Source organism: Antechinus flavipes, chromosome 1 (assembly GCF_016432865.1).
Source record: "Antechinus flavipes isolate AdamAnt ecotype Samford, QLD, Australia chromosome 1, AdamAnt_v2, whole genome shotgun sequence".
Classification (NCBI taxonomy): Eukaryota; Metazoa; Chordata; class Mammalia; order Dasyuromorphia; family Dasyuridae; genus Antechinus; species Antechinus flavipes.
Window position 1 is genome coordinate 685,610,353 of NC_067398.1, and position 18,497 is coordinate 685,628,849.

The window sequence follows — 18,497 nt, forward strand, 5'->3', positions numbered from 1 at the left end:
AGTCATCATTCCATTCATTCTCTTCCCTGGTGGGGAATCAAGATGGAGATTCTTTTCTGAATAGGAGGCATGAGGCTACTTCCACTATAATATTTTCTTCTTCTCCTTTTTCTTTTCTCTCTTTCTCTCTTCTTCTTCCTCCTCCTTCTCCTTTTTCTTCTCTCTCTCTCTGTCTCTGTCTTCTCTTCCTCTTTCCTTTCCTCCTCTCTTACTTTCTATCTCTGTTTCTCCCTCTATCTCTCTGTCTCTGTTTCTATCCTTCCTTCTTCTCTCATCCCCCTTCTCTTCACTTCCCTCTCAGTTGTGTTCACATCATCATTAAACCTTTATCCTTCAAGCTTATGACTGGCGATGCTTGTTACCCAACTTGCCCCTTGTATTCATACAATTCATTTCTCACATATTCTAAGGAATAAAATACAGAGTTCATCTCTCCCTCTCTCCCATTTATATAGTGGAAAGAATCCTAAATCTGGAATCAGAGCACCTGCTCCACTCCCTTGTTTTCAAATCAGAAAGCCCCCCCCCCAAAAAAAAAAAACCCAAGGATTTAGAACTAGAAGGATTTTAGGTTATTTAATCTAATTTTCTCTTTTTCCACATGAGAAAACTGAGATCAAGAGAAGTGAAATTACTTGGTTAATAAGAAGTACAGCTGAGCTTAGAACTTGGATCAACCCATCTCAATACCCATCAACAACCATGATGAGTTTAAGATCTTTGACCGTAAAAATACTAGAGCCTCTGGGACCTGCAACATTCTGTTACTACTTATAGGAGAGACCAGTTATAGCGATGAATTGGTCATGAAAGAGTCTATGGTATTTGTAAAGGACTGTGAAAAATAAAGCAAAGGGGTCCCTTAGATACTAGAAAAACAAGACAGCAGAGCATGTATTTTGTTCTCCTATGTAATATAATTAGCAGAGAAAAGGCACTTAGTTCCTATCATCATCATCATCATCATCATCGTCATCACCACGTTTAAATCCATTGGAAGTACAGGCAGCTCTGTGAGCAAGCTCATTAGTAACTCAGCCTGCCTGCATCCCTTTGCAGAGAGATACAGGTCAAGGAAAACAGTATGGGGTCACCACTTTAGAGGGAAAAGGAGCCACGCTGAATAGAGGGTCGATTTGGTTCTATTTTACATGCATTAGGGGAAGGCAGCCAAGCTGAATTGAAGCTAGAATTGGTTCTACTTCATGTGCATTAGGGAAGCTTTTTCCTCAGGAATCACAGGTCAGAGTTATAAGAATGATTTGCCATTCCCTCACCCCCTGCCCTACACAAAATATATCTTGTCTCTGTAGGAGAATGGGAAAAACTGAGCTTTAGAAGTCCTGAGTTTGGATCCCAATTCTGCATTTCATTTGCTGCACTTTTCTGCACCTCAGTTTCCTTACCTGATCAAAGAAGACACTGGCTTTGATCCAGCTCTAAAATTCCTGAGCCTTTTGAAAAAGAGATTCTAAACCTTCTGTAGATAGATTTCAAAGGGTCAGTGAACCAGGATGGAAAAAAATTACTTTATTTTCAATAACCTCTAACTGAAATTTAGCATTCATATCAATTATGAATGAAGGTGATTATCCTGAGGTTTTGTAAGTCTGCCACAGGGATCCATGCAATAAAAAAGGTTAAGAATCTTTGCTATAAAATATATAGTGGTGATAGAAAGTTGGGGAGGGAGAGGAATTATACGCTGAAACCTTGCTGGGGATAAGAAGAAGTGAAATCATTTACTTATATTAAGTATTTTTTTCTCTTTTAAGTTCATTCTAGGCTTACTTGACAGAATAAAAGTTCAACAAGAAGGGATTGAGAGTGGGAGGGCAAGAATGGGAGACAGAGATTTTCCAAAAATCAGTTTTTTTATATCATCTCTTTTATTCCTTTTACCAAACATTTCATGTCTGTTTTCTCATTCCCACACCGCTCATGGCTCCCGTTTAACACCTAATTCTAAAATCAATGGCTGTTGTTGTTCAGTATCTTTCTCTCATGATTGACTCTTAATGACCCCATTTGGGATTTCCTTAGCAAAGATGCTTGAGTGGTTTGCCATTTTCTTTTCCAGCTCATTTTACAGATGAGGAAACTGAGGCAGACAAGGCGAAGCAGTTTGTCGAAGAACGCACAGATAAGAGTCTGAGGCTGGATTGGTTTCAGATGCAGTATTCTATCTCCTATGCCACCTAACTGTTAAAATCAATACTTAATAAATAAACTCCAAGAGGGTCTATATCTGTACTTTATTTGTAGTACAGTGCCTTTTTTGCTATAAGTCACCGACAATTTCAGTTAATAAAACATTCAGATAGAATATAAACTCCTTGAAGGGAAAAACTTATTTAATTTTTATCTTTGCATATACTTAAGTACTCCAATGAATGCATTCTCTTTGATGTAAAATTTCCCTTCAAAGGTAGAGCTCAAAACCCCTTGACACCTGCCCATTCTGTAAAATTTCTCATAAATTTTATCATGAGGCATTCCCTAGGCATGCTGGGAATTTGCCTCAGGTTCTGTTAATATTTAGAGACTACCAAAGGCATTTATATCTTCCATCAATCAATCCACAAATATTAGGTGCTTAATATGTGTTAAGTCCTTACTATGTCTGGAATAGTACTAATAAATACTAAGTTCTGGGGATACAGAGAAAAATCAAAATCATCCTTCCTTGCTCTCAGGAAGTTTACATTCTAATTCCGGAGACTGCATGTATGAATGAATGTAAGAATGTTTGCGACCTATTGACTTTGGGCATTTTCATTTTTACAAACAAGAAAACTGAATCTGAGAGGTTAACTGAATTCTTCAGTGTTGCACAAGTTCATAAGTATCCAAGGTATAACTTAAATTCATGTCTTCCTTATTCTACCATCAAATCACCTAGTTGGCTATGATGCTGTGAGTCCGAGAGGGAAGGAGGAGGGGTAGAATGAGGGATGAAGAGTGATCTGATTTGGCTGAAATATTGATTAAGTGAAGGAACATAGCACAAGTTATGACTGGACAGTTCCAGTGATTTGGAACTGGATTATGAACAGCCTTGAATACAAAGATTGGCAGTTATGTAATTCTGTAAACAATGGGGAGCCCCTAAAAGTTTCTGAGTAGAATACATATGCTCGATGAGGTACATTAAGGTGATGGCTCAAGCAAGAGGAGTGAAGGATGGATTTGAAGGGGGATAGGTACTATCTGCTGATCTGAGCTGGAGTAGGGTTAGAGCCAATCCACCTTAAATTTGGCATCAGTATGGTGAACTTTGGAAACAGAGGAAGACCAGATTGCCCAACCCCAGGTCACATTAGGCAATGTTGCGATAAAACTTCTGGTAATGATCACTATTGAGATTGGACTCATTAGCATCACATTTGGTTGAGACCCAATCTCTTGCCACAAAGATTAGAGAAGGTTGGAAGCGATGGATTGAAAGTCAAACAATCAGTTAAGAGAATTCAGAAAAGAAGGAAGGAGGGAAGGAAAGAATGAAGGGAGAGAGGGAAGAATGGAGGAAGGGAGGGAGTGAGGGAGAAAAAAAGGAAAGAGAAGAAAAGGGAAGGGAAGGGAAAGAGGGAGAAAAGGAGGGAGGAAATAAATAAGGAAAGGAGAAAAGGAAAAAGAAAATAAGAAAGAAAAAGTAAGCTTCAGTTTGAATTCATACAATATCAGTTCTTTCTCTGGAGAAGGAGAACATGCTTCATCATTAGCTCTTTGGGATTGTCTTAGATCTTTTTTTTTTTCTGAGAATAGCTATAATTCTTCATTGTACAATATTGTTACTGTGTGAAATGTTCTGGTTCTGTTCACTTCCCTTTGCATCAGTTCCTGTAAATCCTGTAAGGTTTTTCTGAAATCATCATGTTTGTCATTTCTGATGGCACAATAATATTCCATCACATATAACACAGCTTGTTCAGACATTTCTCAATTGATGGACATCCCCTTGATTTTCAATTCTTAGCCAACACACACATACACACACACACACACACACAAAAACACACAAACTGCTATAAATGTTTTTGTACAAATAGGCTATTTTTCCTTTTTAAAAATGAGTTATTATTTGTAAAGCATTTTGCAAAACTTTAAAGCACTAAATATAAATACTACCTATTATTGGATGATGCTAAGTGGTAAACCTTGGGAAATAGAAAAACAGTGACGCTATGATCAGGAGCAGAGAGATAAGAGGAGAGCTTAGGAAGTGGTGAGTGGAAAATCCAAGATTCTTTAACCAGGGACTGGCATGGTCAGGCATGTGTTTTAGGAGGATTATTTTGGCAGCTGTGCAGAGCATGGATTAGGCAAGGAAGAAACTTAAGGCAGGGAGAACAGTTAGGAAGCTATTATCGTATTCTAGGTGAGAGATTTAAATAAGGGCCTGAAAAAGAGGTCACCATGGGAGTGGATAGAAAGGAACAGATATAAAAGATATTATAGAAGTAGAATTAACAAATTTGGGCAATTGATTTGTGAGTTGTGCAGTGGATAAGAGCAAAGAAAGAGCTTTAGAATTTATGTAAAGGAGGATGGAGATTTCCTTTAACATAACTAGGCAAATTTGGAGGAGGGCAATATTGGGGATGAGAGATTAAATTGATCCTGTCAATATTAATATCATTTATAATTCATTGCTTTTGCCCTATAACTGCTTAAGTCATGGTTCTTTGTCTCTTGATTTAGTTCAGAAATTCAGCTGGTCCATAATGGGTTAAGTTTAAAAATTCAGTTTTCTTGCTAATCACTGATCTATTCTTGCCTCAAGGAATTTAGCTGATACTGGGGGACGACTGTGAACATAAGGGAGTCAGATCTAATATTTTTGCACCACCAAGCTATCTTTCAAGGATGTCTAGTTTGTATCCAAAAGATCTGCTCTTTATCTCTAAACCTTGCAGCTGCATTCAACCAGCAAACATTTCTTACTTTCAAAAGAGAAGAGGGGAGAAATCATCACCAGCTCCAATCATATTATCTTCAATCCCATGATGTCACTTACTCAGAACCTATAAAAGGGGTTTTTCTTGGGATCCTTCCCATTGACCCATTTGTTGACATATAGATATATCACTATTAATAAATATATCTTGCATAAAATTGCCTCAATTTATCTTTTTGTTAAATTTTCCTCACAAACAGGGGTGATAATAAGTGTGATTTTAGACATGTTAAGTTTGAGATGCTTTTCGAGCTTTTGAATAGAGATGTCCATCATAATAGTAAAAATTAGTCATAAAACATGGCGCTTTAAGGTTTGAAAAGTTCTTTACATGTGTTATCTCATGTGATATAAATGCTAGCTATAATGATGATAGTGATTATCATTTGATCCTCACAGCTACTCTGAGGTGCTATTTTTATCTCCATTGTGTTGTTGAGGAGAAACTGAGGTTGAGAAACGACTTGACATGGGATCACACAGACAGTAAGTGATGGAGACAGAATCCAACTTTCCAACTCTAAATCTAGTTCTTTAGCTGGAGCTTTGAAGAGGGATAAAGACTAAAATACAGATTTGAGGGTCATTAGCATAGAGATGATAATTAGACTCTTAAAAGTTGTTGAGATCACTGAAAGAGAATATAAATAGAAGAGAAGGGAGGTGCTATTATTTTCCTATTTTATAGATGAATTAGTAAGTGCCTGAGACCATATCTTCTTAACTCCAAGTCCAGAGTTTTATTTATTGAATTTCTTACCTGTGAATGAGAGAAGAGTTAACAGATTATGGCTTGAAGGAAATATTGAAGAGAGCTATATGTATTTGTAGGTAGCAGAGAAAAGAGCCAAACAGTTAAGGAGAAATTGAAGAGGAAAAGTAAAAGGAGTAATAATGATTGAAGAAGCAAATAAGAAGGGATAAAAGATACAAATAAGTCACCTGCCTTCCCTGGGCCTCAGTTTCCTCAGTTGTAAAAAAAGAGGGGCTTATACTAAATAGCCTCTAATATCCTTTCTAACTTCAGAGTTAGTATGTATGGTTTTTGATATAGAACAGTTAACTTTGGCTTGCTTAGGGACAGCTCTGGATTGTCCGAGAAATCTAGTTTGAGTCTTTTCTGTGCTACAGGACACTTGCAAGATTTAGAGTAAATCATTTAACATCTCTGTTCGAAAATCTGTAAAAAGAAGGAATTGGGTTCAACTGCCAATAAGAACCACCAGTGGCAAGACTCTGGGAGGAGAGAATGCATGCTGATGGAGAGAGGTTTTGAGGGACAGGGATAGCTTCATTTTTTTTCTGAATAAAGTGAAAGCTGAGGTCTTCTGTTCAGAGGAAGAGAAAAAGAGCACTTTGGGGACTTGAGAAAGAAGTTGTATATAAGCTCCTTGATGATAGGAGTTATTTTTTCATCTTTGCCTTTGTACTCTCAGCACCTGGGACAGGGCTTGGGAATTTGTACTTGAAGAATTAGAGGTTTATTCCATTTCTCTCCCCAGTGATCCTTTCATGTTGTTTAATCAATCAGTTGTGTCTATTCATGACTCCATTTGGGGTTTTCTTAGCAAAGATAACTGGAGTGGTTTATCGGCTCATTTTACAGATGAGGAAACTGAGGCAGACAGCCAAACTGATTTGTCCATTATCACACAGTCTGGGACTGAATTTGAACTCAGTTATTCCTGACTCCAGCTATCCACTGCTACCTAGCTGCTAATGATCCTTCTTCCTCCTCTTTGTCTTGTCTTTTCTTTTCCCTTTTTTCTTTCTTTCTTTCTTTCTTTTCTTTTTTTTGGCTGTGAGATAGAGTTATCATCTTCATGAGTCTTTTTCTGCAAAGGACACTTTACGGAGTGATTGTTACCGTTCCAGGTTGGCAATACCTTATCACCCATGCTAATGAAGCATTACTAAATGAGTTGTCTTCAATTCAGCCTCCATAAAATGAATGTGTAATTTGAACTTTCATTCAAGGATGAGTTTTTTCTTTTCACCAGTAGCAAGAGTAGTGAGGTACTTCCTGAAAAATAACCATTCAGTAGCTGTCAGACCAGTGAAGCAGCCTCTGACCCATTTTGCCACTGATAATACTAGAAAAGATGCTTTCCTTCTTTCAGTATGCCTATAAAAGGAGAGGGTTAGATTAAATGGCTTCTGAGGCCCTTTCCACCACAAAGTCCATGATGCTTGGATTTGAGGCACTAGCTGTACTGGACAGCATTGTCTCTCCAGCAGAATGTACATTCCTTGAAAGCAGAAACTAATTTCATTTTTGTCTTTTTTCCATAGGTTCATAGATTTAAAATCGGAAGGGATCTTTTAATGTTCTCATTTTACAGAGGCAAGTTGACTTGCCCAAATTCTCACAGATAGTGGCTGGCAGAGTTAATAGTTGAACCTATCCAAAGTCCAAATCAACTGCTTCTTCCATGATACATGTGTCACTTTTGGTATTATTAACTTGAATCAATGTTCAGTATTTCTGGTCCTTTTAATAATCTACCATTTTAATATATACATACATATATATGTGTATATATATATACACACACATATATATATATGTATATATATATATATACATATATATATATATATTACTGTAACTGTCCCCTATGCTTAAAATACTTTCCCTTTTCATTTCTGCCTTTCTTCAAATCTCAGCAAAAATCTTCTATACCTTCTATATAAATAGAAATATAGAAGGTATATATACTTTCTGTAATAAGCCTTCCTTCTAAGACTACCTCAAATTTACCATATATACGTATATATGTAGGTGTATATGTAAACATACATATATATTTTATCTATATATTATCCCCTTGGGACTGTGGGTTTCTTTTTTTATTATAGTTTTTTATTACAAGATATATGCATGGGTAATTTTTCAGCACTGATCCTTGCAAACCTTCTGTTCCAAATTTTCCCCTTCTTCCCTCTACCCCATCCCCCAGATGGCAGGTAGACCAATACATGTTAAATATGTTAAAGTATATGTTAAATAGAATATATGTATACATGTCCACACAGTTATTTTGCTGTACAAAAAGAGTTGGACTTTGAAATAATGTAAAATTAACCTGTGAAAGAAATCAAAAATGGGGACAAAAACAGAGGGATTGGAAATGCTATGTAGTGGTTCACACTCATTTCCCAGAGTTCTTTTGCTGGGTGTAGCTGGTTCTATTCATTATTGAACAAATGGAACTGATTTGGTTCATCTCATTGTTGAAGAGTGCCACATCCATCAGAAATGATCATCATAGTATTGTTGTTGAAGTATATAATGATCTCCTGGTCCTGCTCATTTCACTCAGCATCAGTTCATGTAAGTCTCTCCAGGTCTTTCTGAAATCATCCTGCTGGTCATTTCTTACAGAACAATAATATTCCATAATATTAATATACCCCAACTTATTCAGTCATTCTCCAATTGATGGGCATCCACTCAGTTTCCAGTTTCTGGCCACTACAAAGAGGTCTGACACAAACATTTTTGCACATACAAGTCCCTTTCCCTTCTTTAAAATCTCTTTGGGATATAAGCCCAGTGGGACTGTGGGTTTCTTGAAGACAGACAATTGCTATTTGCTTTTGTTTATATTCCAAAAGGCTTAATGTAGTGTTTAGCACATAGTAGGTGCTTAATAAATTCTTGTTAACAAATTGAATGGCTTTGCAGTGCTTTGTACAGTGCTGGTTGGGCTCATAAAAGATGCTTAAGATTGTTGATCATGTTGGAAAGGAGCTCAAAGATCTTTAGTTTGAACCTCCTCATTTTTCAGATGAGTAAACTGGGTCACAAAAAGGTATAATTACTTGCTCAAAAATCCTAAGAAAATAAGTCTCAAAACCCAGATCCTTTGATTTCAAATCTGACTCTCCCTCCATCATATCATGTTGCTTACTTAATATGTTTTGCATTGGATTCAATTATGTTATCATTTTGCTTCTTTCAGAGGAGAAAAATGAGGCTTAAAGAGGTTGGGGGAACTTGCCCATTGACTTATAGCTAGGGAATATCAGCTAGAATTTGTACCTAGATCTCCAGGGTAAAAGTCTAAGAAGCTTTCTCCTATTCCACATTATTCTTTAAGTGAGTCTCCTCCTTGTTTTTTTCTCCTTTGGTAAAAGTTATTTGACTCAGATATGGGAGAAAGAAACGAGTATGAAGTATTGGCTTATTTTGAAATATAATAGTCCCTTTTGCTAGATGCTCAATGGATACAGCACTGAGACTGAAATTAGGAAGACCTGAATTCAAAACGAGTCTCAGAAATTTACTCACCATGTGACCCCAGAAAATCACTTAACTGCAATTTCCTCACCTGTAAAATGGGGATAATAATAGCACTCATTTTCTAAAGTTCTTATGAGAACTAAATGGGACAATAATTGTAAAGTATGTAGCACATAATGACTGCTATATAAATATAATCTCTTATTAATTATTATTGTTGTTTAGGAAAACAGGATTGTGGGAGGGCTGGCTTTTATTTGGCAAGAGCTTCTAAATAAGCAAATTGTGGCTTTATTTTTCAGATTCTGTATCTTACTTGATAGACTGATTAATTGGCCAAGTGGCTAAAATGTTGAATTCCTCTGATACTGGATGTGTGAACTTTGGCAAGTGGTTTGATCCCTATCTTCTTCATTTTCTTCATCTGTAAAATGGGGAAACAATGATACCTAGACTCCAGGGTTATTAGGAGGGTTTAATGCAATTACTTTATTACTGTTAGTTATTATTATTATTATTAATTAGGTTATGGAGTGATTATGAGCTTAGAATTATGTGGTGTAATGCATTGGGCTCAGAATCAGGAAAACTCATTTTCAGTTCAAATCTGACCTGAATCGTGCAGAGTCAAACAAAATGAACAACAATAACAATATTATTTTTATCTCTTTTTTTGCTTTGGACATAATTGATTACTGAATTATCCTTTTCTGGGTGTTACCTTGAAAGCCACATAACAGACTTTGAGAGCCAGAATAGACAAAATAGCCAGGAAATAGGCAAATTCACTCAAATCTCAGTTCAGTTATTCACCACCTTTATGAGAACTTAAAAAACTCACTTAACCCCACCAGGCTTCAGCTTCCCCATATAGTAAAGAGATAGAATTGGACTATCTTCATATTGGACTTATAATGAATATGATTCAATAAACATTTGTTAAGCAGATATGATATAGCAGGCTCTGTGCTCAGTGCTAGAGATGCAAAGATTTTCAAAATGTCATAGCCCTACCTGGTGGTAGTAAAGTGGATACATGTACATAGGTAAAAATGTGATGATAGACTAAGGGAAGAGAAAATAGTGTTTGGAGCTAAGGAAGATCCCACTGCCCTTAGCTATACACTTACCACATCTGCTGCAGTATATTAAGTTCTGAGCCCCACATTTCATGAAGAACATTGATAATTTAGAGGGCATACAGAAGAGAACAAATCTAGATAGTCAAGGGATTCAAGATCATGACAAATAATAATCAAGTGGAGAAATTTGTGTTTTGAGGATCAAATGAGATAAAACATGAACTGTGTTCACAAACCTTAAAGTGATATCTTAATAGAATATTTTAATATTCTATTATTTTATATATATTGTATTATATATTTTAATATATATTAGTATATATTACTATATATAGTAAAATATAATAGTAAAATATATATTTTAATAGAATCTAGCTATTATTATTATTCCTTATAAGATTCAATTGTTTCATGCATGTCATTGTAACCTCATTTAGGGTTTTGTGACAAAAGATACTGGAATGGTTTGTCATTTCCTTCTCCAGCTTATTTTACAGATGAGGAAACTGAAGCAAACATTTGATTATCCCAGGGTCACACAGCTAGTAAGTTTCTGAAGCTGGATTTGAATTCATGATGAGTCTTCTTGATGGCAATATGGGACTAAGGTGGATAGAAGAAACCACTGGAAATAATTGACTAGAGTTGACATGTTCAGATCTGTGATTTAGAACATTTGCTTTGGCAGCTAAGTGGAGAAGAAATTGGAGTGGGGAGAAATTGAGGTAGGAAGATCCAACAAATGGCTATTGCAAAAAATCCAGGCATGAGGCGATAGGTCCTGTATCAGACTGTGTGAATAGATAAAAGGGGAGCTTGTATAAGAGATACAATAGAGAGAGAAATAATCAAGATTTGGCAATGTATTTGGAGGTATGGTATGGGGAAAAGGACATCGATTCTGTATTTGTAGCATCTGGTTAAAATCCTGCCTCTGATGCTTCCTACCTGTGTGCCTTTGAGCAAATGCCTTCTCTCTGGCCCTCAGTTTCTGTCCCTGTGAAAGCTAAGTGATGATATTTGACCCTCCTACTTTACAGGATGAACAAAGAGCTATTCGCATCAGTGTGAGTTACTGATCCAATGAATTTTATCTCACATAGTAGAGTGGAGAGCCCTGTCAGAAAACCAAGTGTGGAATCCCAACTAGTTATATGAAGTTGAACTAATCACTAAACCTTGGTCAACCTCAGTCTCTAAAAAGGGAATAACCATCCCTTTCTATCTAATTCAACTATAAAATGCTAAAGATACAGGTATATTAACAGTATGTTAACAAAAAATCCATTCATTGACATGCTTTCATTCATAATGCCTAATTTTATCTATTCCAACATCTGGCTTCCTTCAAAATTCAGTTCAAGCTCCATCTTCTATAGGAGGTTCCTTTAAAACCCCAAACTGCCAGTGCTTCTCCCTCTCTCAGATTACCATTTATCTACTCTATCTCTTGAATTCACTTATTTATGCTTAAAGTATAAGCTCCTTGAAGACAAGGGCTATTTTTGTTTTGACTTTTTCTTTGTCCTAAACTCTCGGCACACTGCCTGGAACAAAGTAAGCTTTAAATAAATATTATTTCATTTAAAATTTTCACATAGCAAACTTTGTATTCCTTCTATGTCTCTTTACCACTTTGATTTCTATTTGGCTTGGAGTCAGCATGCCTAATGCTGGATTTGTATTATAGAATTCAATTTAATTCAACAAGCATTTAGTAGTCACCTAGTTGGAATAGTCAATGGATATTTGACTTGGAGACAGGAAGACCTGATTTTAAATTCTGTTCTAGATATTTACTAGCTCTGTAACCTCGATTAAGTCATTTAATCTCACTCAGTCTCAGTTCTTCATCTATAAAAATGTAATAGCATCTACCTAACAGGACTGTCATGAGGCCCAAAATGAGATAGCATATATAAAGTGCTTTGCAAATCTTAATTTTTTCTTAATTAATTTCCACATAGTGACTAGCTAATTGGTCACTTATGTGTGTACTCACATAGCTCACCATGCTAGCCCAGCAGGTTTGGTAGAATCATCCCAGAGCCCACAAACTCACCAAAAACCCCACCATCACCACCACCACCAACCCACAAATGATCTTTGATGGGTAAGGTGCCCTCCCCAGTAATAAGCAGCTGTTTCTCAGGCAGTTTCCGCATCTGTGGCATAGCTGAAATGCTCCAAACAAAGGCATTTATCTATTTCAAGGCAGCTCTAGGGACAGATAATAAGTATTTGTTTATCTGCCTTTGGCAAACACAAAGCAATTATGATGCCTCATATCTCCATACACTTGTCCCTCTGTTGGGAACCATGCCATGCAAAATTGTTATTTAAAACAAAGACTCGGAGAAGGGTTCTTCCCAACAGAGAAGATACCCTCCAAGGATCAAAGAAATTCCTGACAGGGATTCTTGAGAAAGAAAAGAGAGCATATTTGGGCATATAATCTGGTCCATGGCCTGGTTGTTCCTTATATAGGATTCATATCTTCCTTCAATTAAACTGTAAACTCCTCAGGTCAGGGAATTTATGGTGCTCTTCTTATTTAAATCCTTTAGCACCTTTGAGCTGGACCAGGAAGCTAGACAATTAGAGCTATCTCAAGAGTAGAATGAGCTGCCTCTTGAGGTACTATGTTCTTCACTGGAGGTCTCCAAGTAAAAGTCCAATGGTCATTGGTTGAGAATACCATGGAATAGATTTTTTATGTAAAGTATTGGGCTAGATGGACTCTGAGCTTCCTTTTAGCTTTGTGATTCTATAACTTTTACAATTTCCACTCTCCAAATCTTTAAACCAGTTATTAACAACTTTTCCCCCAATTTCCCAAATATTTCTTATTTTCTCCCTTAATTTACCAAGATACTTGCCTTTTTGAATTTGTGTGTGATCCTGGACCACACATAGAAGGGCATACTCTCCCAATTTTACAGCAATGGAAATAGTGACAACCATGCTCTAAAATCAAGTAGTCATTGAATGAAAGATGGGATTTCTTGATCATTGTAGGTCCTCCAGCTCCACCTCAAGATGTCACCATTCAAGCCGGGACCACTCCAGCAACCATACAGGTCTCCTGGAAACCACCAATTCTCACACCCACTGGGATGTCCAATGGAGCAAATGTGTCTGGCTATGGTGTTTATGCAAAAGGGCAGAGGGTGAGTCCCCCCGACCCCTAAGTGGAACCACATGAACAGGAAAAGCACTCAATTTGGAGTTTAAGGACCTAGATTTGAGTCCCAGCTCTATAATTTATTAACTGTAAAACCTTGGAGGAGTCATATAACCCCACTTTACGCATCTGTAAAGAAAGGGAGTTAAGATTAGATGAGCTTTAAGCAACTTTCTAAGTCTAAAATTTGGTGATTCTGTCCTATCATATCCAAATTCCAATTATCAGCATCATTGGATTTGATGCCTTTCAAAGAAAAGGTAGATGGTATCCTCAATAGAACATGAGGTTCTATTATACTAGACAGAGAGCTGGGCCAGATGGGCCTCCCCAAAGCCAGCTTTAGGGAAAAACTGTGAAGCAAAGGGAGCTCTCCCATGGTAAGCATTCCTTCCTCAATAAGGTCCCTAATGCTTTTAGCTTAACCTCCAACTGCCCTTTGTCTTTCCATTCAGTGTCTTACCTGAACCAGTCTTCCCCACTTCATTTTTCTGAACCTTTCCCATAATTCCCAACAAAAGTCCTAAATACCATTCCCAGACAATTTTAAGTTGTGACTCCAGCTAACCTCAACTAAATTCACCAGACAAAATACTCTCTAAGATCTTTTCCAGCACTAGAAAAGTTCATGAAATCACAGATTAAGGACTAGAGTGGACCTCAGTTGTAATTGGGTCCAAATTACTTATTTAACAAATGAGGGAACAGATTTTTTCTCAGGTTGCCCTGATACCAAGCAGCAAAATTGAAATTCACACTTGGGTAAACCACATCCCGATCCAGAGACCTTTAAACTATAATATGATGCTACTGGTTATTAATTGGATTATTGGTGCTTGGAAAGAGTTATCCCTCATTTTTAATTTTCCTAATCAACAAACAATTAATCATTAAAGGAAATAAGAACTACAATGAGTTATGCATTTGGAGGACATTGCTTTTATCTAGAACTCCAAAGACCTTTAAAGTATAATATGATGCTACTAATTATTAATTGGATTATTGGTGGTTGGAAAGAATTATCCCTCATTTTTAATTTTCCTGATCAACAATCAGTTGTCTTTAATTATTAAAGGAAATAATGACAAGGATGAGTTATGCATTTGGGGGACATTTGAACAGAGGACATTGCCTTAATTTATAACAAGAGTCTGATACCTTTCTTTGTGTCATGTTCTCTCAGGTGAAGCTTGAAGTACCCTTTTCAGAATCATGTTTTTAAATAATTGAAGGAAATATTTAATTCCAGTAGTAGTAAAAATAAAGATGTCATTACTTTTTCCATCCAAGTTCATGGACTCCCTGAAATCTGCCTACAGACTATAGATCCTAAGTTAAAAACCCCTGACCTAGAGAAATTAGCCTCTAAAACTGGCATTGTAACAGACCAGGAGTATTTTGGATTGTTCCCCACCTTCCTATTAGGTGATAAAGACCATCATCAAATTAACCAGCTTCCATTTCCTTCATATAAGACATGAAAAGATGATGGCCCCTCTCGCTAGGCCCATTAGGTCCCAAATGTTTCTCATTAAACGTATTTTGTTCAAGCTATGTCTGTTTGGCACAGAATTTCCTGCCCAGTTTGAACTTGGCTTGGCCAGCTTCACATTTTTTCCAGTTAGATGGGCAGTTAGACCTGGCAGTAATTAGCATTTACTTACTATTCACAGGAGCCAGATTTCCCTTCATTGACTATGGGGAAGAGACACGATATGGGTCTAATAGAAAATGCCAGGAAGGGCATCTGTCAACCAGCTTTTAAGTTGGCTCTCTGTGTCCTCAGGTGGCTGAAGTCATCTTCCCGACAGCCGACAGCACAACAGTGGAGCTGATCCGCATCCGGAACCTGGAAGCCAAGGAGGTGACCGTGAGAACACTTTCCACCCAAGGTGAATCCATGGACTCCTTAATAGCTGCCATTCCACCCGACCTACTGGTGCCTCCAACCCCACACCCTCGAACTACTCCCAAACCTAAGCCATTAGCAAGTGCCGGAGCCCCAGATACCAAAGACGAACAGTTGGGTCCCCACCTCAAAATGGATGAGTCTTGGGAGCAGACTCGCTCAGCTGCCCCCACACACGGACACATGCTGGAACCTCCGACATCTAACTTTCCGAGCTCAGCTCCGGGGAGGCGGTCACCCTCTCCCAATCGGATTCTCCCCCAGCCGCAGGGTGCCCCTGTCCCCAACACTGTGGCTAAAGCCATGGCACGAGAAGCCGCACAACGAATGGCAGAAAGCAATCGAGTAAGTAAGGATCCTTTTGTCCTTATTTGTTTGTTTTCCTTGGGGAAATGCCCAACCTAATGTTGATAATAAATTTATATATATGTAATATATAAATTTATAATACATATAAATTAAATATGTTAATTAATATTAAATGTATATAAAAATGAACATTTATTGCTTACTATGTGCTAGGCACTGGAGATACAAAGTTAAAAGGAAACAGTGTCAGCCCTTGAGAAGTTTAACTTTTGTTGGAGGGATACAAAATATCCTCATATGATTACATACGGTTATGGAAATGGGATGGGTTCATATTTCCATCAGTATAGAAAACTCCTAGTGTGAAAATTTCCTTTTCTGGTGCAGGGGCAAATCCTCTACATTATAGCATCATAGTGAATTCCTTGAGGAGAATGAGATATCAAAGGACTTGTCCACGACTGCACAACTAGTTTCTGTCTATGCAAGACCCAGATCTTAATCATAGTAATATACGGCATTTATATAGCACTTTTGAGTTTAGCAAAGGGTTTCATATATATTATGTTAGGAGTTCTCATATGAGTCTCACAATAATTCTGAGAGGTGTGTGCCATTATTATCTCCATTTTACAAATAAGTAAATTGAGGATGGAAGAGATTGAGAGGTCTGGATTTGAACTCAGAGATTTCTGACTCCCTCCCACCTCCAAAGAGTTTCTTCCCATGTTTTCAGTATAGAATTTCACCATTTTCCTCCAGCCCTTTTCAGTATTCTCAGCCCTAGAAATATCTTTTCATCATTTTCCACCTTTTTTCTGATAACTACTTCGGGAGGCTACATGTGCAATATGGTCACAGCTCATAAATGCCATGGGCATTTCTCTGACTAGGATCATGGATTTCAGTTTTGAAAAGGTGATAATAGAGGAAGGAAATGTTCTGAGAAGAGGATATAGCCCTGGAGATACTCACTTCTGCCACCAGGTTTCTTGATATTTTGACTGCTCTTCTCACTCATTTGTTCTTTTTCAACAAAAGAATATGTAATAAGGTTATACAAAATGGCCCCTGCCCTTACAAAGCTCAGATTTGTTTTGAATGACAGGACTTTTACCACAGGAAAAGTGTAATTAACAGTAAAAGTGTGTCATGAGAGAAAGCACAGACAGTCTTGGGGGAACCTGCTCTGCAAATTGCCTCAGTTTCCTCCTCTGTAAAATGGAGATTATAATCCTCTAGCTCCCCTCCTACATTCCTTCCCACTATTCTCTTCTCCGACATGTACTGGGAGAGAGAATTTCCTCACCATAAGTTACCAATTCTAATGAAATAATGGGTCATTCCCCCAAATTGCTATTCTAATCATTAATATAAAACCATATAGGATCATAAATGTAGAGCTGGAAGGAAGGAACTAGAAGAGTTATCCCAGTTCAATCCCTTCATGAGAGCTTCAAAGCTAAAGAGCATCGCCAGTCACCCTCTGATAATGAAGCTGTTTTAAATGGCAGGAGTAGAGGGCATCAGGGAGGTCAGCTCTACCTGATCTACCATCCTTTTGCCAAGCAAAATGCAAAATATCATTCTCCAGCTCATTTTACAGATGAGGAAATTGAGGCAAAAAGGGTAAAGTGACTTGCCCAGGGTCACACAGCTTGTAAGTATCTGAGTCCAGATTTGAACTCAGAAGATGAATCCTCCTGACTCCAGGACCGTTGCTTTATCTAGTGCACCACCTAAATCAAATCCTAGCCCAAGGGAAAAACAAAGGTCAGGCTTATGTGCTGAAGAGCCTTTCTGCTCTGACAACCTAAAGCTCTGTGATTCTCTGAACACCCCCCCCCCAGATCTAAAAGATAAAAAGGGAGGTATAAAGATAATTCCAGACTCCCAGGACCTCCTCCAATGAGGGACTTTCTCATTCCTCCTCTGTTCCTATCCCTAAGTGGAGCTGGCTCAGTGGGATGAATTCCCATCTTCTATGGGGAACAAGGAGACTCTGGGGCTTCCTTTGTGGGTCTAGTTTCAAAGTGATTGCTTCTCCAGGGCTCATCCTCATCAACCTAGGGCTCTGCTGGAGCCTACACAGGGCCAGCTGCAACGGACGTGGTCCCTGCCGGGAAAGAACTTGACCCTTCACTCCCTTCCGCCCAGTCTGTGCAGAAACCATCTGTTCTGTCTGCATTGGAAGTGCCTTACTTGCTACTACCCTGAATCCCAGCAAATAACAAAGCAGGAGGGCCTGAGACCTGCCCTCCCCTCCTAGCTTCCCTTCCTTCCTGTCTTGTGTTCTTTCTTTATCCCTCCTTCCTCTTTTCATCTTTCCTTTCCTTCCTTTCTTTTCTTTCCTTCTCACACTTGTCCCTTTTCTTTCTCTTCCTCATGCTTACCCTTATTCTTCTTCTTTCATTTGGTCTACAATAACTTCCAAGGCTTCCTTCTATTCTTCCTTTCATCTTTCTTTTCCCCTCTCTCTTTTCTTTTGTCCTGTCCTTCCTTCCCTTCATCTTTTCTTCTCTCCTTCACTTTCTGCCTTGCTTATTTCCTTCCTTCTTTGTCATATTTCCTAGACACTCTTTTCTCCCTTTCTTCCTTTATCTACTTTTTTCCTCCTCTCCCTTCTCCTTCCTCTCTTTCTCTATCTCAATTTTTCCTTCCCTTCCTCCCTTCCTTTCTTCTTTTTCACCTCCTCCCTCTCCTTTACCCTTCCCTTATCTCTTCTTCCATCTCTCTTTTCCTCTTTTCTTCTTTCCTTTCCTCTCTCCCTTTTCCCCTTCCTTCATTCCTTTTATTTATTCCTACATTCT

The 18,497-nt window shown here is 37.9% G+C and overlaps 1 protein-coding gene across 7 annotated transcripts in view; it reads left to right on the plus strand.

Annotated features, from left to right (window-relative positions):
* Window positions 1-18,497, plus strand: part of RIMBP2 (RIMS binding protein 2) — a 494,357-nt gene that overhangs the window by 437,151 nt on the left and 38,709 nt on the right. For all 7 annotated transcript variants that reach the window (XM_051972604.1, XM_051972603.1, XM_051972606.1 and 4 more), the window contains exons 17-18: window positions 13,304-13,455; window positions 15,256-15,723. In XM_051972604.1, the coding sequence (XP_051828564.1) occupies window positions 13,304-13,455; window positions 15,256-15,723 (620 nt within the window). The remainder of the gene's footprint in view (window positions 1-13,303; window positions 13,456-15,255; window positions 15,724-18,497) is intronic.